This window comes from Mustela lutreola, chromosome 12, assembly GCF_030435805.1.
Source record: "Mustela lutreola isolate mMusLut2 chromosome 12, mMusLut2.pri, whole genome shotgun sequence".
Lineage (NCBI taxonomy): Eukaryota > Metazoa > Chordata > Mammalia > Carnivora > Mustelidae > Mustela > Mustela lutreola.
Genome location: NC_081301.1, coordinates 26,287,654 through 26,312,755, shown reverse-complemented (window position 1 = coordinate 26,312,755; position 25,102 = coordinate 26,287,654). Strand labels below are relative to the sequence as shown.

Genomic DNA, 25,102 nt, shown 5'->3' with positions numbered 1-25,102 from the left:
GGTAGTTTGACTCAGAATACAAATCAGATTTAGGTTAGATCCCTTTGGCAAGACCATAAGAGACCTACAATATCTGATTTGCTTTCTTTTTTTGTTGACATTAGCACTCTTACATTTAAAGACTGAATTAATTAACTGGGAATTACAAAATGTTAATAGTCTAATTCTATCTTTTCTTGTGTATTATATGAAGTAGTATAAATAAATACTTCCCACTAATCTATTATTTGGTTATCCAGTTGTACGAAAACATAGGAACAGCAGGATAAATCCTTGATTCTTTATCTTTACATACCAATTTTCATGGTAATTAATCGATCCTCTGTCATCCTCCAAACATGGACTATTTTATTGTTTTTTGAGTAATTATGAACTTATGGATTTAAGCATATTTTATAGGTTTCAATAAATTGCAGTTGTCATTATTGAAGACCAAATTCTTTCATCTTTGGTTGGTGGGAGCTTCTTCAGATTGGTTCTTCAAACTTAATAGCTCCTTGCTACTTAATATTAAGATTCATCTTGTAATTTTCTTCTGGAATCACTCATTTCTCTAAGAAGCTCTGGTTTCTCTTAGTGAGAAATGGCATTTCAAGACCAAAATTTGAGCACTAGAGATGTTTGTTATTACTGAATTGATAGTTTCTAAGTCTTTTCAGTGACAGAATTAGGAATAATAAGGATGAAAATTATTCTATTTCTAATTCAAATTCAAGACCATAGAGCCTTCATTAAACTTTCTGTGTGTATATATAATGTATATGTAATATATTTGTGGTGTGTGTGCACGTGTGCGCGTATGTGTGTGTGTGTGTATCCTTTCTTCTATACTAAGAATTTTCTTTCTTGATGGCACAAGATGTAATAGAATTAGAATATTCCAACATTACTCATTTCTTTTATTCTTCAGTATACACACAATACACAGTAGCTTTGAGTAACAGTACTAAACTTCTGCTGATGGGATTACATTAATTTTTCTGCATATACACTTCTCGTTCTCTTCCCATTTTTAAAATAGATGTGCTATTCTACATAGCCTTACAACCATTACACACTATTACTTTTCACTTCCTAATCCTCATTTAGTCTTAGTTTTACAGTTAACTGTATGTTTAATGCTTATCACCAGTCCTTATGTCTGTGTCTCTTTAGTAATTTTAGTTGTTTGAAGCTTATGCTCTAGGACATGCATCATTGATCCCATATGTTGGTGTTTGTGTCTTTTGTACTTGAAAGTCAGTTTTACTGGGTATAAATAAATTGGATCGTACTTTGTATCTTTGAGGATTTTAAAATGTTACTCCATTTCTTATGTCATAAAGCATTGCTGTGAGAAAGTTTGGTGATCACTTTCTTTTCTTTCCCTTATAAGTCACATATTCTTCTAGATGGCCAAAATAATTTTTTTTCCTGTTAAGGCCTACTAATGTAAATACAATAAGTCTTGATGTTGGTCCTTCTGGGTCAATATTTTTAGGTATGTGTTACGTTCTTTTTAGTAGGTACTTTTTGTTTGTTTTTAATTGAGAACAAGTTATTTTAGTATTTGTACTCTTCAAGACTTGTATGGTTGTTATATGGCTCTTTGTCTTTCTTCAGTGACTTTTAAAATCTCTTTTTAAAAATTTAAAATGTTTCCCCTTCTATTTCTTTCAAGGTATTGTTATGTTTATTTCTCTTTGTTTTCATTCTAGTTTGGTTTTCATTACTGAAGTGATTTCTTTTCCTTTAAAGAATTTTTTTTTCCCCTGAGAATTGTATCTTCAGTTCTCAGTTTTTCTGATTCTGATGTATATTCTTTGTATCACTTTTCTTAATGTCTTTAGCTTATTTTGAACAGTAGGTCGGAATTTTGATCTTTTTGGTGGACACATTTTCCTGAATGCTTTCATTGTCTGTAGGGATTTATTCTGCTTTTTTTTTTTCTTTTAAATAAATTTATATGGGATTTGACCTTGATCTTTCTTTTGGTCATTTTTATGTTGAATTAGGTTTCTTGAACTTTTAGGGTAAGGTGGAATTCAGGAAAGATGTTATGACTTCATAGAGCTAACTCCTGCTTCTGTTGTTTTTATAGTGTTCAGAAGATGAGGACCAGACCTTTCTCAGTTTTTCTGTGTCTCTTTCCCCTTAATCCAGTTTGGCCTGAACCTTCCATTTCTTCTATTTCTCTGTACTGCTCAGTTTTGATTGTATACTAGTGTTTTCTTCACATTGGGCTTGTTCTGGGAGACAGCTTAGGTGGATCCGTTTTGAAACTTCATGGGGACTAAACTGCTTTAACCCCTTAGACCTTTTTACTATGGACCCTTTGTCTCACCTGGTATTGGAGAATGCCAGAGTCTCTCCCAGTTTCAGCTGTTATTATTGTTTCCAAATTGGCCTCTTGTACTTGCCAGTGAATACTCATTTGCTATTTTGGAGTTGTTTTGTTCTTAGGTTCATTAGTTGCCACTTTGTTGCATTCTTCCTTCCAAAAAGTAGAGGTCTTGCTGTCTCTGCCCTTTTGCCTTTTGGGGTTTGAAGGGATACCTTGTCACATAATTTTAAGTGTTTTGGATGGGATTTGGTTTTGCTTTCTAGTTGCCCTGTTTTTATGTTGGGATTTGAAGAGATCAAAGTCTGTGCAGCCAGAGCTGCCACCATTTTCCCTAAAGCCTTGCTGTTAGTTTCTGTATCCCTTGTATGCCACCATCCCGCCGCCTGCTCCATCCCGTCTCCTTTCTTCCTTTCTCAGAGGTAACCATTACTCTTAATTTTGTGCTTATCCATTCCTTTACTTATCTGTGTAGTTTTAGCATATGTTTATATCCCTAAGCAATACAGTTTTTCAATGTATATATGGTATCATGTGTATATATTTTTCTGTAACTTGCTGTTTTTGGTCAGTCTGTGTTCTTGAGATTCAGTCTTACTGTGTATGGTTGTAGTTTTTTTTTTTTTTTTTACTTCCAGCATACTAGAATTAATTGTCATAATTTATTCATTATTCTGTTGGCAGAGTTGTTTCTAGTTATTTTTCTATTGCAAACAATGTTGCTAAGAATATTCTTGTGTATACTTACTGGTGTACATGAGCAAGATTTTCTCTTGCTATTTGCTTAAGAGTAGATTTAGAGTTACAGAGGAAGTGATTTTTAGACTATGCTTCGTAATGCCAAATCATTTCTCAAAGTGGTTAACTAATTTACACTTCCATTGTATTGGATCCAACCTAAGAACTGGACCTTACCAATAACTTTCTTTTCCCCTGTCCCACTTCTCTGTACTTTTCCTGCAGATAACCTCTTTCCTGTTTGTGTTTATTCTTACCTTTCTAAAAAAAGAAGGCATAATAATATATATCATATATAATTATATGTAATCATATATATATTCACATGTATAATCTATAATCATATATGTAAAATAATATATATGAATATCTACACAATAAGTTTTTAGTTTTATTTATTTTTGCCCCTATTTTAAAATGGATTATTATACTGTATATGGTTTTTTGGGATGTGGGTTATTTTTTTTTAATTTTATTTATTTGAGAGAGAGAAGAGTGGGGTCGTGGGTGTAGGGGCAGAGTTAGAAGCAGACTCCCCCCTGAGCCGGGAGCCTGATGCGGGGCTTGATCCCAGCATCCTAGGATTACAACCTGAGCCAAAGGCAGAACTTGGCGCACTGAGCTACCCAGGGACCCCAGGACTTGTTATTTTCAGTCAAAATTATGTTAGTAAGATTCAGCTGTGTTTTTGCAAGTTCTCGTAGTACCTTCCTTCTTATGCTCTGTAATTTATTAATACCTATATTTTATTTATTCTGTTGACGATCATTGTTATTGATTACAAAACAATAATAATAGCAACCACTGATAGAGTATTCACTATGTCCTAAACATTTTTTAAATGTTTTATATGTATTATCTCCCTTAAACCTTATAAGAACTGTGTGAGGTAGGTACTGTTTTTTTTGTTTTTTTGTTTTTTTTCATTTAGCAGATGATATAACTGAGCAAGATGGGTTAAGTAACTTGCCTAAGATAACACATATCTACTAGTTGGGGCCAGGATTCAAATCTAGAATGTCTGTAGTTGGCTCTTATGTAGTGTGTTGTTTTGGATTCTGGAAATACAGATAATATTTCTGTCCTCTCAGATCTTTAAATATAAAATATGATACTTGTTCAAAGACACAGCGTATTTTACTATTTTTAAGGTTTTAATATTGAGAAAAAATTTATAATCTTTATTTGATTGTAATTTGAGAGATAAAATTATGTTTGGAATGTACTTCAAAACTCTAGCAAGCTAAACTATGGGACTCTGAATGCACTGATTGGGAAGGCCATCTTTATTTAGTACAATAGCTCTATGTACTATTACACTATGTATAATAGTACATAGTGCTCACATGTGGATATTAGCACCATCTACTGGCAGCGGCAAACAATAGCTTGGTGTGTCATAGTATAGTATTGTTTGGAAGACAGTGTACACCTTAATAGGATTTTTCTTTTTGAAAACTGTTCCTGGAGAAATTAGTATTTTATAATTTTTTTGTGTACTGGGTTTTGTGCTGCACTTTGGTTTCCTTAAACTTCCAAGTATCAACTATTAAATACTGCACATTTGCATACTTTGAGACTGTATTACTTTGAGGAAAAGTTCAAGAAAAAGTATAACTTTATAGGTCTGTCATCCTTCAGTAGTCTTTTTCAAAGCATACATAAAATACATAAACTTATTAATTTATTAGAGTAATAGAAGGAAGAGCAAAGTTGTCATATTGGACTAATATGAAGTATATTTAATTTGTCATTCTGCTTTGACTTAGTTAAGTAATACTGTCTTTTGGAGTCAGAGGAATAGAATTAATAATGGAATGAAAATAAGGGTTCTCTGACTAACCGTGGGAAACTTCTCTCTGCTCAGTTCTTGGTATTAACCTAAATTTTACTTTCATCTTTCCTCCTTAAACTGGTTTAGCTTTCATTTGTCAGTGGCCTGGTATCTTGTTTATGTCCTGTTTTAGACTAACTTCTATATTTTGAACCTTTCTTTGCTTTTTATTTCTCTCTTTTAACCTATGTGACTTAAAAATGTATGAGAAATCATTTGTCTTCTCTCTCTATTTCTTGTCTGATATTTGCCATTTCTTCTTTTCCAATATGTTTTCTTGAGACACTTTACAAGTTAAAGTTGACTTAGATGTGATGATTTTAGTTAAGAAGAGAAATATAATCTTTATAAAAGGAGGGACGTGGTGACTGCTTAATTAATGATTGTTGGTTGAGTGGTTCATTAAGGAAATTTTAAAAAGCTAACTTATAGAGCAAGAATGACTCTGTAGGGAGCCATTGGTCTGATATATTTATTTGTGAATCTACTGAGAACAATACACAATTGTTTTTTTTATTGCCCTGAGGCTATTTAACACTTGAAATGAGAATTGTTTTCTGTTTAAAATATTAGCTTATTATTGGTATACTTTAGCAATATCTGATTAAATAAGATAAAGGCTTGTTTATTTAAAAATAGCAATAAACAAATTTTAGACTGTATGTCACATTGTCACATAGTTGAATTTAAAAAGTCAAAGTTCCAATAGTTTAGGTTTTTAACTAATGTTAAAGATTGTCTTGGTGTAGGAAATGAAAATGCAGTCATTATGCTGTATTTGTTAAGTTTTTGTTGTTTCTTTGACTATTTTACTTTTGAGCATTCATTACTGCTAAAGGGAAACCTAATTCCCCTTCCTTAATCTGATCTATAATAGATACCAAAGCATTTTTATTACATTTAAAAATATTTTAAAAAATTGCTTATTTTAAGTGTAACTTCCCCCCTGCCCAACACTTAGTCGACTACCTTATTCTGTATTTAAAGAGAAAGGTGTATAGGGGGCTCTCAAAAATATATGAACATGTAAAATTTTTAAATGATACGAGTTTTCAAAATGCCTTTTATTACTGTCAGATAATTTATTCCTTTCTCTCAGACTCTTTAATTATCAACTGATTCTTTGATTTGATATATTTTGTCTCCTGATTAACTGCTAATATTGCTTAATTCAGAGCTACTTATCCTCATGCTGAGTTTTAGATGAGGGGATAGCAAAATGAATGATTACTGCCATCTAAGGACTATTATAATTTATTATGAACTTTACACTCTTTATATGTTCTAGAGAAAAATATGTAAAGAGATCTGTTGTGGCAGAAGAACTGATTGTTTTAGTTGTAGAGTCATCAGAATTTAGTCTGAACTGAAAATATTAAAATGAAACTCCCAATGTCGACATAATGGTAGTATTTGAGGGGGACCTTGAAAAATAGGAAGGAATCGGTAAGTGGAGATGAAGAAAGGGTGCTTAATAAGCCTAAACAAACCATTGCATCTTGCATTGGATCTTTGAAGTAGTATTTTAACAAATAAATTTCATATTCTATGAATACTCTTGGGAATTCTGACTTTATGAATCATGAGTTGCAGTTCTTTTAGAAAACATATAATACTTCTTCCATGTGGTGTATTCTGTATCACTCCATTAGAAGATTATATTCTGCTTTAAGCATGAAATTGTTTGCCAGAGTATTTTACAAATGGGAGAAAAAAAAACTAGTGTGTTTTCCAGTTAATGCAGTTGGTATACTGTTTGAATACGTGCTTAGAGAAAAAATTAAGTTTCAAAATATAATTTACCTGGGGAGTGAATTGTTTTTAAACTAGTATCACAATTTAGAGAACATTTTTCATATTCTTTTACCTGTATGTAAAAATATTTTTCCTCAACACAAATCTGTCTCCTTGAGAGTTATCACCTTTCTGTGTATAGGCCCTAGTTTATGTGCTGCACAAAAGGGCACAGGTAAAGATGTTTGAAAGGGTTGAAATGCAGCCCTTCTCAGCTGCTAAGGGCTCTTCTCTAATTCCTTTTCCCAGAGGACAAACACACTCCAGTTAGAGAAGCCTCTATCCTAGAAGTGATTATACATTTGCTTTATTTAGTGAGTGGATTCAGCACTTACCTTCTAAAAGAGTATAGGCACAGATTAGAAACTCAGTAAATATTTTCTGCATATATAGAATATTCAGAAGTCCAATCAAGATGAAATTCCCCTTTGATCCTGTTGTTTGGGCAGATTATTATGTATGTCTCTTGTGATTTAGAAAAATTGACTACCCAGTCTATGGTTTTCTTGAAGTCAAATTCTTGGTTTATATGGAGAATTCAGTTCGTCGTGCTTTGCCAAATTGTTATTGCCAATATGCTGGGTTTTAATTTTTTTATATAGGTGTTCTTGTGATTTAATGGTTTACTGATCAGCACGGGAGTTTTGACCTGCTCCGTTTCTGACCTGGGCCGGTTCACCCCTTCTTAGGCAACCTGGTGGTCCCCTGCTCCCGGGAGGTCACCATATTGATGCCAAACTTAGTGCGAACACCCGATTGGCATAGCGCACTACAGCCCAGAACTCCTGGGCTCAAGTGATCCTCCTGCCTCAGCCTCCCGAGCAGCTGGGACTACAGGCGCGCGCCACCGTGTCCAGTGATTTAATGATTTAAAAATCTAACTTACTCAACTAATTTGAGTGTATGTTAAATATTCATTAATTTATATCTATATATTAATGCACATTATACTTAATATATTTAACATTTATACAATATTTATTAACCTAATTTTATTATAAATATTTATACTTTATATATTAAAATATTTAAATTTTAATTTCAGGTATATTATATTTTTTTGCCCATGTGACCTAGTTTCCCAGGGCTATTCTTTCCTACCTGTTCAACTCTTGGCTGCGGGAATGAAGGAAGTGACCAGAACTTGGAAAATAGTAGGTGGAGTCACACATGCTAATAGCTATTACAAAAATGGCTGGATAGTCATGATAGCTATTGGATGGGCTCGAGGTAATATTAACATTATGTGTTTGTAAATATTCTGTTACTGATATATTACTGCTACTGAAGGATTGTCTAGTAAAATTAATGAGGATCACATACTTTAGTAACAGTATTTTTGGAAGAAAGAAGTCTTCTCTTGGCTAGTAAAGTTAATTCATAACTAGCACTTTCACTAGCACTAGTCATCAGCCATTTTTTTGAGCCTGACTACCTTACAATATAAAATTCTTCTGATTGATTTGATTAGTATCTCAGAACCAGAGAGAGTCATAGTTAATTAAGGTATAGTGCCACCATAAATAAAATAAGTTCACTTAAGAAATTATGTAAAAGGATTATATTAAAATTTGCTTTTTTTTTGTAATTTTTTTCATCCCAAATAACTAGAAGTAGTAAATATTATTGATTATGGGTTCATCTTTACTCTGTATCGTGTAGAAATTGAATAAATTTCCCTAATCTTTTATTGTATTATACTGCATCTAAAACTAGTATCAGGGAATGAAATGATAAAGCAGAAAATTTTAGTTTTCAGGCCTGAAATAAACCTTTAGGAACATCTCTGTTCTTGAGGCTCCTTAACCTTAATTTTAACCTTAATTGTGATACGATAGACAGTTGGCAACACTGACCGAAGGGAGGTATTACAATTGTTTCAGTACCATAAGTATACAAGAAAACTATTTTCTTCCTCCTCAAAATTATATTGGGATTTTCTTGGGTTGTTTCAAATATTTCCTCCATAAAATTTGGCTAAATATTCTTGTTTTATTTTTAGGTGCAGGTGGTAGCATTATCACGAATTTTGAACAGTTGGTAAAAGGAGGTTGGAAACCAGAAGCTGATGAATGGCTGAAGATGTCCTAGTGAGTTGGTATAATCTATACTGAGACCAGCTTTTTATCCTTAGATCTTACCACATTTCTAAATATGGATGCAATGGAGTTTAAAAAAATAGTCATGATAATGGGAGGAGAATCAGGAAACTTACTCTTTCAAAAAGTCTGCTCTTTCTCAAATGTAGTTTTTAAAATAAATATTGATTCTTTTCTTTGTGGGTTCCTCCCCTTAGAAAATAAAATCAAACCAGAACTCTTGGATTTTTATAGAATCGTGGGAACACTGTGTATTTATGGAGAAAAAACTACATAGGAACACACTTCACGGGATGGAAATGAATCAGTTGCAGGTTCTTGACATTTTCATTAATGACTACATTACTCAGATTTCAAATGCACATAGTAGTAAAATGTTAAGCTTATGGGAACAAATCAGTTCGTTATCATAAGACATTGTTGCTTTAAAAATGAGAGTTGAGCTTAATCACACATAAAAATAAGATTAGAGAAAGTAAGCCACTCTATAATTGTAGGGTGCAGAGACTACCTTTTGCATCCATTTAAGAGAATCTGATCATTAAATGTTATCTAAAGATACTTACTCATTCGTAAGGAAGTTCACAGATGTATCCCTGATGCTCCCGAAAATGAAATAGAGAGATATAATTACTATTTCCACAGCTCAAGAAGGAAAGTACTTAGGGAATAGTAGTCATAGTAAGCAAGGTAAGGAAAGACTCCATTTAAAAATAAGCTCATTAGAATAGATTAAAAATGAAGTTTAGAAGCAGTCTGTGATGACGTATATGTTTCTGTGAACCAATAAATTCTAGGAAATTTAACTTAGAAGGAAAGTACCCCTTAAAGTGTGAATGAGGTAGTTTAGAAATAGAACAAATAAGGCTTTGATAAGTTATAAGTAAGGCATTAATGAGATTCAAGGGAAATTTTTCTCATTTTGAGCATATGCCTTGAAATGTTTTTTGTAAAACATTTCTTGGGCTCTTACAACCAAAATCAAATTGTTTCTCCTTTGTTCAAAACCTTGGGAATGACTGCCCAGCTGGCCTGTAAAATCCTCCCAAGATCTGCCTTTCTTCCATACCCTATTTGCTTTGACTTCATTTCTTACTATTCTTTCTTTTGCTTGTATCCTTGAACAAGCCAGGGAATATGCACTGTATTCTTGAATAAATATACCACGTAGTAGATACTCAATAAATATTAGATGAATGAAAGAATTATCAGCTGGTCAGACGAGATTGATCACTGGTTTGTTATGGTATTTTGTGTATGCGTGTATATATAAATTTCCATTTATATATTACCAAATACTTTTGCATAGTAGAGAAAGTCCATATGGTCTTAGAGAATACATATATTGTCATAAACACAATGTTGGTAGAATTATGAATATTAAAGGTGGGGGCTCAGAAGAAAGTGAGGAGCATGATATTGGAAATTGGAGGAGATGTGATATAGTTAATAGTGGGAGAAAACTTAGTTGAGTTGTTTGCTACAGTTACATGGAAAGCATAATTGTGAGCAGTGAACTTGGGTATTTAGCTGAAGAAATTTCAAAGCAGTGTTAAAGGTTTGGACTGGTTTTTCCTTGCTGCTTTTAGTAAAGTGAGAGAGGAAAAGTTGAATTTAGGGAATAACTGCTGAACAAAGAAAACAAGATGACGATTTGGAAAGAACTCAGCCTATCCAGATTGCAAAAGATGATTAAATTAGGAGATTCATTTTTAGTAAAGTCTGTTGTGGAGACTTTCTAAGTCTTACTCTAAAGGTAAAGATTAAAGGGTGCGGCTGGAAAACTTTTGCTAGTGTTAAAGAAATTAAGTGTGTGACTCATGGATGCATTCAGCCATCACAGCACAAGCCAGGAATACACCTGAGATTATCCAGAAAAGATACATGAGGGACCATCTTAACTAATATCATGGATCCCTGTGTCATATGCTGGAGACTCACAAGGTATTTGAAAATGTTCTATCAGTAGAAACACTGCTAGCTTTCACTAAAAGGGACAGAAATAAGGTGAAATAAAAGGAGGCTGTCAGATTCCCAAAAATTTATAGGCAGGAAACGGCTGATAAAACTGCTCAGTTGCAAACGTGTGTTACCCTTCAAAGAAAAGGAAAAATTAATTTTGGCTGGGAACCATGGGCCTGAGGTCTGAGGCCAGGCTCCTAGGTTAGAGTCCAGGTGCAGAGGCCAGAGCCACGAGTGTAGAGATAGGAGCTGTGGACTCAAGAATATGGAGCCTAATTTCACAGGGGATTATTCCTAGGCCTTGGAACTTTGAAACCTAATGGAATTTGCCCTGCTGGACTTTGAAATTGCATAGGACTAGTGATCTCTTTTTTCCCTCCTTACCTTTCATTTTCTCCCTTTTGGAATGGAAATGTCTCTATTACCATATACCTATTCTACTATTGTATTTTGGATGCAGATAAGCTCATTTTCTAGTTTCATCAGAAACTAACATAAGAATATTTTCTAAATGCATCCTGATCTTCCAAACCAGTCTCATGGACATTTTCCTAAATCTCAGTCCTTCTCCAACTCCCTGTACCATTTTATTGTCTGCAGAATCCTTGCTTTTCAGATTCAGTGCCTCTGAATTTATGCTCTAAGGGAATGCAGTCCAAAATGGAATGTGAGTGTGCTAAGAGGAACCCATGATGAGGCACTGTGGTACAGAACCCAAACTTAGAAACAAAGAATAGCAAAATGACATTAAGATAAGCCTAATTTCTTTTTCTCTTAATCTCATCCTTTTTTTTTTTTTTTTTAAAGATTTTATTTATTTGACAGAGAGAGAGAGAGAGATCACAAGTAGGCAGAGAGGCAGGCAGAGTGAGAGGGAGAAGCAGGCTCCCCGCCAAGCAGAGAGCCCGATGCCCGGCTCAATCCCAGGACCCTGAGATCATGACCTGAGCTGAAGGCAGAGGCTTAACCCACTGATCCACCCAGGCGCCCCAGTCTCATCCTTTAAAAATGTCAATTTGGTGTACATTTTTATAATACAGTTGTACATATATATAACTTGTAAATTAATTGATAAACACATATTAGTGTCTTAAAACACTTTTTTTGTACCAATAGAGATGCACAGTGAAAAATTTTAGAAACCACTGTTCTAAAACATATGTGCTGCCCAGTCAGCTGTTACACAAGGTCTATACCCATTGCCCAAAGCTAATCCTGTTTTGAACTCAGTCCTCAGCTTATAATAAATAAATAGGTAATTTTTCATGAAATGAAATTTGGTCATATTTTGCAAAGTGGCATTCTAAAAGTTTATCATTTATCTTTTCTAGTTGTAAGCACAAAGCTAGATAATGATCTGTTGCTAAGATATACTTTAAATGTGTGGCAAATGTATAATATGAAAGTTATGTTTTTTTTAGATTAACTATAGACATTAAAATTTCAGTATTAATTTACTAAGATACTAGCGAACACTAATATTCTGTGCTGGAATTAGCAAAGTAATGTGCTAGAGCTGGCTTATACTGTTATATGAGAGCTGATTGTATCTGTCTTTTCTTTCACTCTGCATAGCAGCCTGAAATTTACTGTGATGGGAGTATTTATACCATGGAAATGTGAAAATATTATAAATCAGGGCTTTCTTTTTCTTTTCCCACCTAACTGAAGGAGCTTGTTGTGTATGATAATGACTAATCTTTTTTCAAGTCATACTGTGAAACATGGGACTTTCAAATCTTTGTGAAAAATTATTATAAGGTCAAATGTGTTTCAGAAATACTGTATATAGAAATGAACTCTTATCAGAGAGTCATCATATATGTATGAACATTCTAAGATCTCTGGTATTTTATCAGAGTGAAATTATACTTTATATAGCTTAGCACTTCTAAAATTTTATAAGTATATTTATGTAACTCATTTTTGTCTGTTAATAACTCATTAAATTAATATTTTCCAGAGTGATCTGAACATGATCCATCTCTATATTTCTCAATCCATCTCTATATTTCTCAAAGAAATATACTTACTGACTTATAATGTGTTTGTTACTTACTGACTTATAATGTGTTTTATTTTCAGCCCTGCGAAGGTAACCCTACTGGGGTCAGTTATCTTCACTTTCCAGCATACGAAGCATCTGGCGGTATCAAGGCATAACCTTATGTTCCTTTATACCATGTTTCTTGTGGCCACAAAGGTAAGAATTCAAAGTAGCTTTAAATCAGTATTCTAAATTCTGTATGACCAGAATTCTGCATACTTTGCAAGTAACAGGAACATACATTTTTAAATACTATTACAGTCTAAAAAGGTAAATTTCGGCTTATTTATTCAGTGCATCCATGAGCTTCTGAAACACAGCTCTTGTTTGACTCATGCCAGGCTATCAAGAAAGATTTGCAGATAGTCTAATAGTATATTGGACACCAGAGAGTAGTGGAAATAGCTCTAGCTGATCAGAGACTGCAGATAGCATTGTCTCATTTGTAAAATTAGGTACTTGGGGTAGATGTTCTCTGAGGTACCTTTAAGCTTTAACATTACAAAATTTTATAGTAGGACATACTTGTGCTTAGTTTCTTGTATTATTACTGCCTCGTTGGAAGCTTTATTCCATCTTGAAGATAGAAGATAGTGTGGTTTAAGATCACAGGTTTTGGAGACAGGTAATCTTAAGTTCAAATCCTAGCTTTGCTGAATAAGGCAAGTCACTTAATGTCTCTGAATCCTGATTTCCTCATCTTCATTGTATGATTGTTGAGAAGATTGGAGATGGTGCATATCCTTCTATCACTGTGACATATCTTACGAATTTTATTCGCATCATGAGGCTAATTCTGATTATTGTTATTCTTACCATTATTAGTATTGTTTGCTATTCAAAAGTAGATGGTTGGTTTTAAAATAAGATTATTATTTAAGTGTAGAGGAATTCTATAGGTATTTTTGGTTAAAAATTTACCCATGGAATTATTAAAAGGAAAACATTATGTATTATATAAATTTATATCTTAGAGTCAAGTTGTTAGAGCGGTCATTTCCTTTTGTTCCAGTAGTTTCTGCAGTGGAGGTGATCTGTGGCTGTATTTTAAGTACTGCAAATATCTGAGGCAGTTTCTCTCATATGTGTCCTTCTCTTCCAGTCCTCACATTTTGAGCTGTGTGTATTTTTTGTAACAGCTTATTGAGATATATGTTACATACCATAAAATTCATCCATTTAAGTGTACATTTCAATGTTTTGTTTTTGTGTAGTCACAGAATTGTGCAGCTGTCATCATAATCAGTATTAAAACATTTTCAGCATTCCAAAAAAACCCATCATGCCCATTAACAGTCCCACATTTTCCCTCAGCCCCCCAACTGTGGGCAACCAGTATTCTACTCTCCAGTGTTTTGTTTTGTTTTGTTTTTGTTTTTGTTTTTAAATATTTTATTTATTTATTTGAGAGAGAGACAGTGAGAGAGCATGAGCGAGAAGGTCAGAGGGAGAAGCAGACTCCCCATGGAGCTGGGAGCCCGATGCGGGACTCGATCCCGGACTCCGAGACCATGACCTGAGCCGAAAGCAGCCGTCCAACCAACTGAGCCACCCAGGCGTCCCTCTAGTGTTTTTGTTTATAAATTTTCCTGTTCTAAGATTTCATGTAGTTGGTATCATAAATACGTGGCTTTGTGACATGTTTCTTTCATTCTGTGTAATGTTTTTGAGGTTCATCCATGGTATAGTATGTATCAGTATGTTACTCCTTTTTTATTGCCAAGTAATTATCCATCATATGGATATACCACATATTGTTTATCCATCATTTGATGGATATTTGGGTTGTTTTATATTTTGGTTAGTAGGAATAATGAGCCATAAGCATTATTGCACTTTTTTAATGTGGATATGTATTTCATTTCTTTTGGGTATGTGATATAGAAATGGACTAGATAATCATAATTCTGTTTTTAGCCTTTGGGGAACTAACAGACTGTTTTCCATGGTGTTTTCATCGTTTTACATTCCTACCAGTAGTGTATGAAAATTCTCATTTCGTATACCATCATCAACTCTTGTCTTTTTTATTAGAGCCATTCTAGTGGGGGTGAAGGAGCATCTCATTGTGATTTTGACTTACATTTCCCTGAGGACTGATGATGTTGAGCATCTTTTCATAAGGTTCCTTGTAGATCTTCTTTGGAAAAATGTCTCTTCAGATTACTTGCCCATTTTCAATTGTTTCCATTTGTCTTTTTAATGTTGAGTTGTAAGAATTCCTCATATATTTTGCATCCTAGACCCTTACTAGATTTCTGATTTGCAGATGTTTTTTCCCATTCTTTGGATTGTCTTTCACTTCCTTGGTCATGTTTTAGAAGCACTGATTCCCAAAATTTTGATGAAGTCCAGTTTACCTATTTTCTCTTTTGTTGTCTATGCTTTTGCTGTCATATCTAAGAAACTATTGCTAAATTTAAAGTTAAAAAGATTACCTCTATGTTTTCTTCTGTGAGTTTTAAAGCTTTATCTCTAATATTTAGCTCTGTGATCTATTTTGAGTTAATTTTTGAGTATGGTATGAGGAAGGACTCAATTCAACTTCATTCTTTTACATTCTGTGGATATGTATTTTAACATACATATTCATTAATTCATTATTTTACATGCATATTCATTACATTCAAATTCAGGTTCTGCGGATATCTTGTCATCCTAGTATTATGTGTTGAAAGGACTATTCTTTCCCTCATTGAATTGTCTTGGCACCCTTGCTGAAAATCAGCTGTAAATGTGAGGGTATTTTCTGGATTTTTTTCTCCCTCACTTTTCTTCCCTTCATCTATTTGCTCACCATTCTACCCATACCATACTGTCTTAATTCATTTAGCTTCATACTTAGTTTTGAAATTGAGAAGTGTGAATCCTCTGAATTTATTCTTCCTAAGGATTGTTTTGACCATTCTGGGTCACTTGGATCTCCATATAAATTTTAGGTTTAATGTCATAATTTCTGCAAACAAGGCCAGCTCTTATTTTCTTAGAGATTGCATTGAATCTGCAAGGAAGTTTGGGAGTATTATCACCCTAACACTGTTAAGGCTATCAATCTGTCAACACAGATGTCTGGTTCAGTTCATTGTTTCCTGGTTTGTCTTCCTGGTTTGGTCTTTTTTTAAAAATTTTTTATTTTTAATTAACATATAATGTTAGCCCCAGGAGTACAGGTTTGTGAATCACCAGGTTTACACACTTCACAGCACTTGCCATAGCACATACCTTCCCCAATGTCCATAACCCAACCACTCTCTCCCTATACCTGCCCCCCGGCAACCCTCGGTTTGTTTTGTGAGATTAAGAGTCTCTTATGGTTTGTCTCCCTCCTGATCCCATCTTGTTTCATTTTTTCCTTCCTTACCCCCCCAAAACCCTACTTTGCCTCTTAACTTCCTCATATCAGGGAGATTATATGATAATTGCCTTTCTATGATTGACTTATTTTGCTCAGCATAATACCTGCTAGTTCCATCCAGGTCACAAATGGCAAGATTTCATTTCTTTTGATGGCTGCATAGTTTTCCATTATATATATATATATATATATATATATATATATAAAATATATCATATATATGCCACATCTTCTTTATCCATTCATCTGTTGATGGACATCTAGGTTCTTTCCATAGTTTGGCTGCTGTGGACATTGCTTCTATAAACATTCAGGTGCATGTGCCCCTTCGAATCACTACCTTTGTATCTTTAGGGTAAAATACCCAGTAGTGCGATTGCTGGGTCATAGGGTAACCTCCATGCTGTTTTCCAGAGTGGCTGCATCAGCTTTCATTCCCACCAACAGTGTAGGAGGGTTCCCCTTTTTCTGCATCCTCACCAGCATCTGTCGTTTCCTGACTTGTTAATTTTAGTCATTCTGACTGGTGTGAGGTGGTATCTCATTGTGGTTTTGATTTGTATTTCCTTGATGCCGAGTGATCTGGAGCATTTTTTCATGTGTCTGTTGGCCATCTGGATGTCTTCTTTGCAGAAATGACTGTTCATGTCCTCTGCCCATTTCTTTTTCTTTTCTTTTTTTTAAAAAAGATTTTATTTATTTATTTGACAGACAGAGATCACAAGTAGGCAGAGAGGCAGGCAGAGAAAGGAGGAAGCAGGCTCCCTGCTGAGCAGAGAGCCCGATGCGGGGCTCGATCCCAGGACACTGGGATCATGACCTGAGCTGAAGGCAGAGGCTTTAACCCACTGAGCCACCCAGGCGCCACCCCCTCTGCCCATTTCTTGATTGGATTATTTGTTCTTTGGGTGTTGAGTTTGATAAGTTTTTTATAGATTTTGGATACTAGCCCTTTATCTGATACATCATTTGTGAATATCTTCTCCTATTCTGTCAGTTGGCTTTTGGTTTTGTTGACTGTTTCCTTTGCTGTGCAAAAGCTTTTGATCTGGATGAAGTCCCAATAGTTCATTTTTGTCCTTGCTTCCCTTGCCTTTGGCAATGTTTCTAGGAAGAATTTGCTGCGGCTGAGGTCAGATGCCACCTGTGTTCTCCTCAAAGATTTTGATGGATTCCTTTCTCACATTGAGATCTTTCTTCCATTTTGAGTCTATTTTTGTGTGTGGTGTAAGGAAATGGTCTAGTTTCATTCTTCTGCATGTGGCTGTCCAATTTTCCCAACACTGTTTGTTGAAGAGGCTGTCTTTTTTCCATTGGACATTGTTTCCTGGTTTATCAAAGATTAGTTGACCATAGAGTTGCGGGTCCATTTCTGGGCTCTCTATTCTGTTCCACTGATCTATGTGTCTGTTTTTGTGCCAGTACCATGCTGTCTTGATGATGACAGCTTTGTAATAGAGCTTGAAGTCTGGAATTGTAGTGCCACCAACTTCAGCTTTCTTTTTCAACATTCCTCTCGCTATTCAAGGTCTTTTCCGGTTCCATATAAATTTTAGGATTAGTTGTTCCATTTCTTTGAAAAAAAAAATGGATGGGATTTTGATAGGGATTGCATTAAATGTGTAGATTGCTTTAGGTAGCATAGACATTTTCATAATAGTTGTTCTTCCAATCCATGAGTGTGGAACATTTTCCCATTTCTTTGTGTCTTCCTCAGTTTCTTTCATGAGTACTTTATAGTTTTCTGAGTACCGATTCTTAGCCTCTTTGGTTAGGTTTATTCCTAGGTATCTTATGGTTTTGGGTGCAATTGTAAATGGCATTGACTGCCCTCTCCTTCTTCTGTCTTGCTGTTGGTGTATAGAAATGCAATTGATTTCTGTGCATTGATTTTATATCCTGACACTTTACTGAATTCCTGTAGAAGTTTTAACAGATTTGGAGTAGAACCTTTTGGGTTTTCCACATATAGTATCATATCATCTGAAAAGAGTGATAGTCTGACTTCTTCTTTGCCAATTTGGATGCCTTTAATTTCTTTTTGTTGTCTGATTACCGAGGCTAGGACTTCTAGTACTATGTTGAATAGCAGTGATGATGATGGACATCCCTGCCGTGTTCCTGACCTTAGTGGAAAAGCTCTCAGTTTTTCTCCATTGAGACTGTTATTTGCGGTGGGTTTTTCATAGATGGCTTTGATGATATTGAGTTATGTGCTCTCTATCCCTACACTTTGAAGAGTTTTGATCAGGAAGGGATGCTGTACTTTGTCAAATGCTTTTTCAGCATCTATTGGAGTATCATATGGTTCTTGTTCTTTCTTTTATTAATGTATTATATCACATTGATTTGCGGATGTTGAACCAACCTTGCAGCCCAGGAATAAATCCCACTTGGTCGTGGTGAATAATCCTTATAATGTATTGTTGGATCCTATTGGCTAGTATTTTGGTGACAGTTTTTGCACCTGTGTTCATCAAGAAAATTGGTCTGTAAATCTCTTTTTTTTGAAGGGGTCTTTGTCTGGTTTGGGATCAAGGTAATGCTGGCCTCAAAATGAGTTTGGAAGTTGACCTTCCATTTCTATTTTTTGGAACAGTTTCAGAAGAACAGTTATTAATTCTTCTTTAAATATTTGATAGAATTCCCCTTGGAAGCCGTTTGGCCCTGGGCGCTTGTTTGTTGGGAGATTTTTGATGACTGTTTAAATCTCCTTACTTATGGGGCGCCTGGGTGGCTCAGTGGTTTGGGCTGCTGCCTTCGGCTCGGGTCATGATCTCAGGGTCCTGGGATCGAGCCCCGCATCGGGCTCTCTGCTCCGCAGGAAGCCTGCTTCCCTCTCTCTCTCTCTCTCTGCCTGCCTCTCTGCCTACTTGTGATCTCTGTCTGTCAAATAAATAAATAAAATCTTAAAAAAAAAAAAATCTCCTTACTTGTTATGGTACTGGTTTTCAATTTCATCCTGGTTCAGTTGTGGTAGTTTCTGTGTCTCTAGGAATGCATCCTTTTCTTCCAGATTGTCAAATTTGCTGGCGAATAGTTGCTCATAATATGTTTTTAAATGGTTTGTATTTCTTTGGTGTTGGTTGTAATTTCCCCTCTTTCATCTATGATTTTATTTATTTGGGTCCTTTCTCTTTTCTTTTTGACAAGTCTGGCCAGGGGTTTATCAGTCTTATTAATTCTTTCAAAGAGCCAACTCCTTGTTTCGTTGATTTGTTCTATTGTTTTTTTGGTTTCTATTTCATTGATTTCTGCTCTGATCTTTATTATTTCTCTTCTCCTGCTGGGTTTAGGCTTTCTTTGTTGTTCTTTCTCTAGCTCCTTTAGTGGTAGGATTAGGTTGTGTATTTGAGACTTTTCTTGTTTCTTGAGAAAGGCTTGTATTGCTATATATTTTCCTCTTGTTTTTTTTTTTTAAATCTGATCTTATATGCTGTGTCTTTTGACTGGGGCATTTAGCCCACTTATATTCGGAGTAACTATAGAAAGATATAAATTTAGTGTGATTTTATTACCTGTAAGGTGACTCTTACTGTATATTTTCTCTGTTCCTTTCGGGTCTATGTACCATTTAGGCTCTCTCTTTGCTTAGAGGGCTCTTTTCAATATTTCCTGTAGAATTGCTTTGGTGTTTATTAAAATGGTGTTTATTAAAAATTAAAATGTTTTAATTTGTCCTGAAAACTTTTTATCTCTCCTTCTATTTTCAGTGATGATCTAGCTAGATATGGTATTCTTGGCTGCATGTTTTTCTCATTTAGTGCTCTGAATATATCATGCCAATTCTTTCTGGACTGCCAGGTCTCTGGATAAGTCTGCTGCCAATCTAATATTTTTACCATTTTTTGTTACAGACTTGTTGTCCCGAGCTGCTTTCAGGATTTTCTCTTTCTAAGACTTGTGAGTTTTATTATTAGATGATGGGGTGTGGACCTATTCTTACTGATTTTGAGGGGGGTTCTCTGTGCCTCCTGGATTTTGATGCTTGTTCCCTTTGCCATATTAGGGAAATTATCTACAATAATTTGCTCCAATATACCCTCTCTCTTTCTTCTTCTTCTGGAATCCCAATTATTCTAATATTGTTTTGTCTTACGGTATCACTTCTTTCTCGAATTCTCCCCTTGTGGTCCAGTAGTTGTTTGTTTCTCTTTTGCTCAGCTTCTTTATTCTCTGTCATTTGGTCTTCTATATCGCTAATTCTCTCTTCTGCTCATTTATCCTAGAGTAAGAGCCTCCATTTTATATTGCATCTCATTAATGGCTTTTTTTATTTCAGCTTGGTTAGATTTTAGTTCTTTTATTTTTCCAGAAAGGGCTTTTATTTCCCTAGACAGAGTTTCTCTAATATCTTCTATGCCTTTTTTGAGCCTAGCTAGCACCTTGAGAATCATCATTCTGAACTCTAGATCTGACATGTTACAATGTCCATATTGATTAGGTCCCTAGCCTTTGGTACTGCCTCTTGTTCTTTCTTTTTTTTGTGGTGAGTTTTTCTGCCTTGTCATTTTACCCAGATAAGAATATATGAATGAGAGAATAAAATACTAAAAGGATAACCAAGACCCTGAAAAATGTGTGTTAACCAAATCAGAAGAGACACCAAATTGTGGGGAGAAGAAAGGGGGTAAAAAGAAGTTAAAAAAAGAAATAAAAAAAAATGAGAAAGAAAAGAGAAAATATATATGTTAGACTGGTGATTAGAACAGAGTGACCCAATTGATTTTGGGAGTTTTTTGGTCTCTTAGAAGAAACTACCTCCCAAACTTTTAAAGAAAGAAAAAAAAAATAATATATATATATATGTATATATATATATACACACACACACACAAAAATAAGGTTAAACATGATTAAGGGATGGAATATGATGGTAAGGATGAAAATTTTAAAAAAATTCTAAAAAAGGAGTTGATAAGATAAGTTGGTTGTGAAAAAGAAAGAAAAAGAAAGTGGAGAGAATTTGCTCAGGCTGGAGACTAGAGCAAACCCTGTGCTAGATTTAGGGTGTATTTTGATCTATTAGAAGAATATGTATTACAAAATTTTTTAGAAGAAAAAACCTTATGTATATACAAAAGATAAAGTTAGATACAATGAAGGATAAAATATGACTATAATAATAAAGTTTCAAAAAGATTTTTTTTAAGAAAGGTGTTGTTAAGATAAACTAGATAAAAAAACATTAAAAGAGGAAAGAGTAAAAGTTAAAAAAATTAGAATAAGAAAAAAAAATTTTTTAATTTAATTAACTTTGCAAGACTGAAGAATCATGGGGAGAAAGCCATGAATTCCATGCTTTGCTTTCCCCTTTTCTGGCATTCCACTGTTCTCCTTGATCAGTGAACTTGATCTTGGTTGGATGTTCTTGCTGATCTCCTGGGGGAGGGGCATATTATAGTGAATCTCAAGTGTCTTTGCCTGAAGCGGAATTACACTGCCCTTGGGCTAAGTAATCTACTCTGGTTCGCTCGGGAGCTTTTGTTCCTTGAACGGTTTCTGTAGTGCTCTGGAGGATGGAAATGAAAATGGCGTCCCCCCAATCTCTGGCTCAGAGGAGTCTAAAGCTCGGGGCCCCACTCCTCAGTGCACCCTCAGAGAAAAGCACTCAATCACTCTCATCTCCCTGGTCTCCACCTACGCTCTGAGCTCACCAGGCCTGTGATGGAGCGTTTCTGTCTCTGGCACACAGCCTCGTTTGGAGTCCCCAAACCCAGTAGATCCATGCAGCTCTTCAGGGGTGTCTCCCCAGATCTACCACTTGTGGGGTCCCTGCTCAAAGAGCAGTGGCTTGACTGTGCCACGGATCACAGTTTAAGGTAACCCCGAGCTAAGAGCTCACTCCTCTGCTCTGTCTCTAGCCGGCTTCCCTGCTCTAATACTTGTAAGCTCTGTTATACTCAGACACCCCCGAGCCGTCTTTGATCCTTCGGGACTTAAGACCACACTGTCCCTGCGAGAGCTCCACCCCTGCTTAGCCTCTGGAGTGATGTCCCTCAGTGGAGCAGACTTCTAAAAGTTCTGATTTTGTGCTCCGTTGTTCTGCCACCTGCCAGGAGCTGGCCCCTCCCCCCACAGTCTTATCTTCCCGTCGCTTCGGATTCACTTCTCCTCAGGCCCTACTATTCAAAAAGTGGTCGATTTTCTGCTTCTAGAATTGCTGCTCTTCTTCTCTTCCATCTCCTGTTGGATTTGTAGGTGTTTGGAATGGTTTGATACCTATCTAGCTGATCTCCTCCTACTTGATGTCATCTTAGACTCCTACTTCTCCGCCATCTTGACTCCTTCCCCTTTTTATTAGGTCTTTTAAAATATTTTTTCAAAATGTTTTCAGTGTACGAGTTGTACACACACTCCTTTTGTTAAATTTCTTCCTGTTGTTTTTAATGCAGTAGTAAATGTAATTGCTTTTTAGTTTTCCAGGTTGTACATTGTAAATGTGTAGAAATAAAATTGATTTTTGATCTTGTATTTTGTAATCTTGCAGATAAATTTGTTTGTTAGCCCTAATAGGTTTTGTGGGGTTTTTTGGTGTGGATTCTTTAGGATTTTATATATTTAAGATCATGTTAACCTCAGATAGAGAAGGTATTACTTCTTTTTTTTTTTTTTTTTTTTTTTTTTAAGATTTATTTATTTGAGGCAGGGAGAGAGGCAGAGGAGTGGGAGAGAGGCAGAAGGAGTAGGAGAGAGAGAATCCTCAGGCAGGCTTGCAGCTGAGCACAGACCCAGACGCAGGGCTTGATTCCAGGATCCGAACCAAAGTCAAGAGTTGGCTGCTTAACTGACTGAACCACCTAGGAGCCAGTGCTTCTTTCTTTCCAATCTGCATGTTTTCTATCTAATTTTCTTGTGTAGTTGCCCTGGCTAGACAATCTAATACAGTGTTTAGTAGAAATAGAATGACCATCCTTGTCTTTTTCCTGGATCTTAAGGTGAAGCCATTTAGTCTTTCTTTTTTTTTATATAATTTTAAAATTTTTTATAAACATATAATGTATTATTAGCCCCAGGGGTACAGGTCTGTGAATTGCCAGGTTTACATACTTCACAGCACTCACCATAGCACATACCCACCCCAATGTCCATAACCCCACCACCCTCCTCTCCCCCTGGCAACCCTCAGTTGCCATTTAGTCTTTCACTATTAAGTATGATATTAACTGTGGGTCTTTCACTGATGCCCTTTATCAGATTGAGGAAGTTAGTTCCCTTCTATTCCTCACATGTTGAGTGTTTTCATCCTGAAAGAGTGTTGGGAACTGTATAGCTTCTGAGATTTTCTAACTTTAAAGAAAATGAACGTGTATTATGGGCTAATTAGTAAACCATTATCTTGAACTTTTAATTTTTTTTAATTTTATTTTTTTTAAGATTTTATTTATTTATTTGACAGAGAGAGATCACAAGTAGGCAGAGAGGCAGGCAGAGAGAGAGAGGGAAGCAGGCTCCCCGCTGAGCAGAGAGTCCGATGCGGGACTCGATCCCAGGACCCTGAGATCATGACCTGAGCCGAAGGCAGCGGCTTAACCCACTGAGCCACCCAGGTGCCCATATCTTGAACTTTTTAATTACAAGCATTAGTTTTTGTTGAAGGCTTAATTTGTTCAATAAAAATGAGTTTTTGTTACAATAATTGCTGGACATAGAGTTCTTTAATATAAAACCTAAACTTAAATACCATATTGCAGTGTGATAATAACATACAGTATTGAACTTGTCTCATAATTATATTTCCCATAATTATATTAGCATTTTCCTAATTATCCACCAATTTCTAAATAGAATGCATTTTAACCCATATTTTTGCCTAAATTCCATTTATATTTATATTGATTTTTAAATGGCTTTTCATTTGTTTCTGAGTAGCTACTGTAGTTTTTCATTTCTTAGATATAAAAAAATGAATTGATAGAATATATAGGGAAAGATTTGGCAGTAATTATTTATTTTTCTTTGCTTTGTTCTTTTCCTGTATTGTTTGTATAGTCAGGAAATGTGCAGTCTGTTTTGGATAATAATCTAGTGTTTTGGCATAGAGAGATGCTAATAAATTTGATTTCTCTTTTCAAAGAGAATAACTCCACAAAAGTAAAACAAACACATAGAAAGCTATAATGCAAGTATTTAAATTGTGTGTTCTGTAAGAGAAACAGAAAGTAAATTTCCCCTACCATTGCTCAATCTGTGGTGTATCTTTTGATATCTCAACCCACTAGCAGCCAATCTGTGATAGGCCCCAGGAAGTTTCTCTCTTGACATATGCAGGCTAGCCCTAAGCCAAGAACTTGTGGCACCATCCCATACAGATATCTGAAATCTCTTCTGCACCCCCGCACCGTGCTTACCCATTTTCCTCCCGTTTGATACATGGCCCTGCAGATCCAAGTTCTGTTTAGCTTCACTGAGTTCAGTCTCTGCCACGTCAATTTCACTTCAAGCTTTCTGCTTGAAAACTGTCCTGAGGCAGAAGTGAGGTACATGTATGGATCACTTCATCAGTTACTCTCTTTTCATGATCAGTCTTTTACTCTCTGTTGTCAGATCGTAAAAGTACTTACCTCTTTTTTTGGTCAGATTTATGGTTTTTATGCCTGGAGTCTAGAACCAATTATTCTGTCATTAAGGATCTATTTGATCCGTCTTGTCAAAGGTTTTTGTGTATTGTCAATCTTTTCAGAGGACCAATTTTTGGTTTTGTTGTTCCTCTCATTCATATTGTTTTACATTGCTGTGTCTCACATCACACGTTTTCACATATGTGCTTTTACTGTCATTCAATTTAAATTCCTTTTTTTTAAAGATTTATCCATTTATCCGAGAGCAAGCAAGCATGCAAGCAAGTATGGGGAGAGGTAGAGGGAGAGGGTAAGATATACTTCAGCAGATTCCTTGCTGAGGAAGGAGCCTGATGCAGGGCTCAATTCCAAGACCCTGAGATCATGACCTG

General features: G+C 35.3%; 1 protein-coding gene across 1 annotated transcript in view; it reads left to right on the top strand.

The window, feature by feature from the left end:
• The window catches only part of TMEM38B (transmembrane protein 38B), a 58,145-nt gene that overhangs the window by 17,992 nt on the left and 15,051 nt on the right, over window positions 1-25,102 (top strand). The window contains exons 3-5 of the mRNA XM_059142051.1: window positions 7,732-7,916; window positions 8,689-8,776; window positions 12,833-12,950. Coding sequence (XP_058998034.1) covers window positions 7,732-7,916; window positions 8,689-8,776; window positions 12,833-12,950 — 391 coding nt within the window. The remainder of the gene's footprint in view (window positions 1-7,731; window positions 7,917-8,688; window positions 8,777-12,832; window positions 12,951-25,102) is intronic.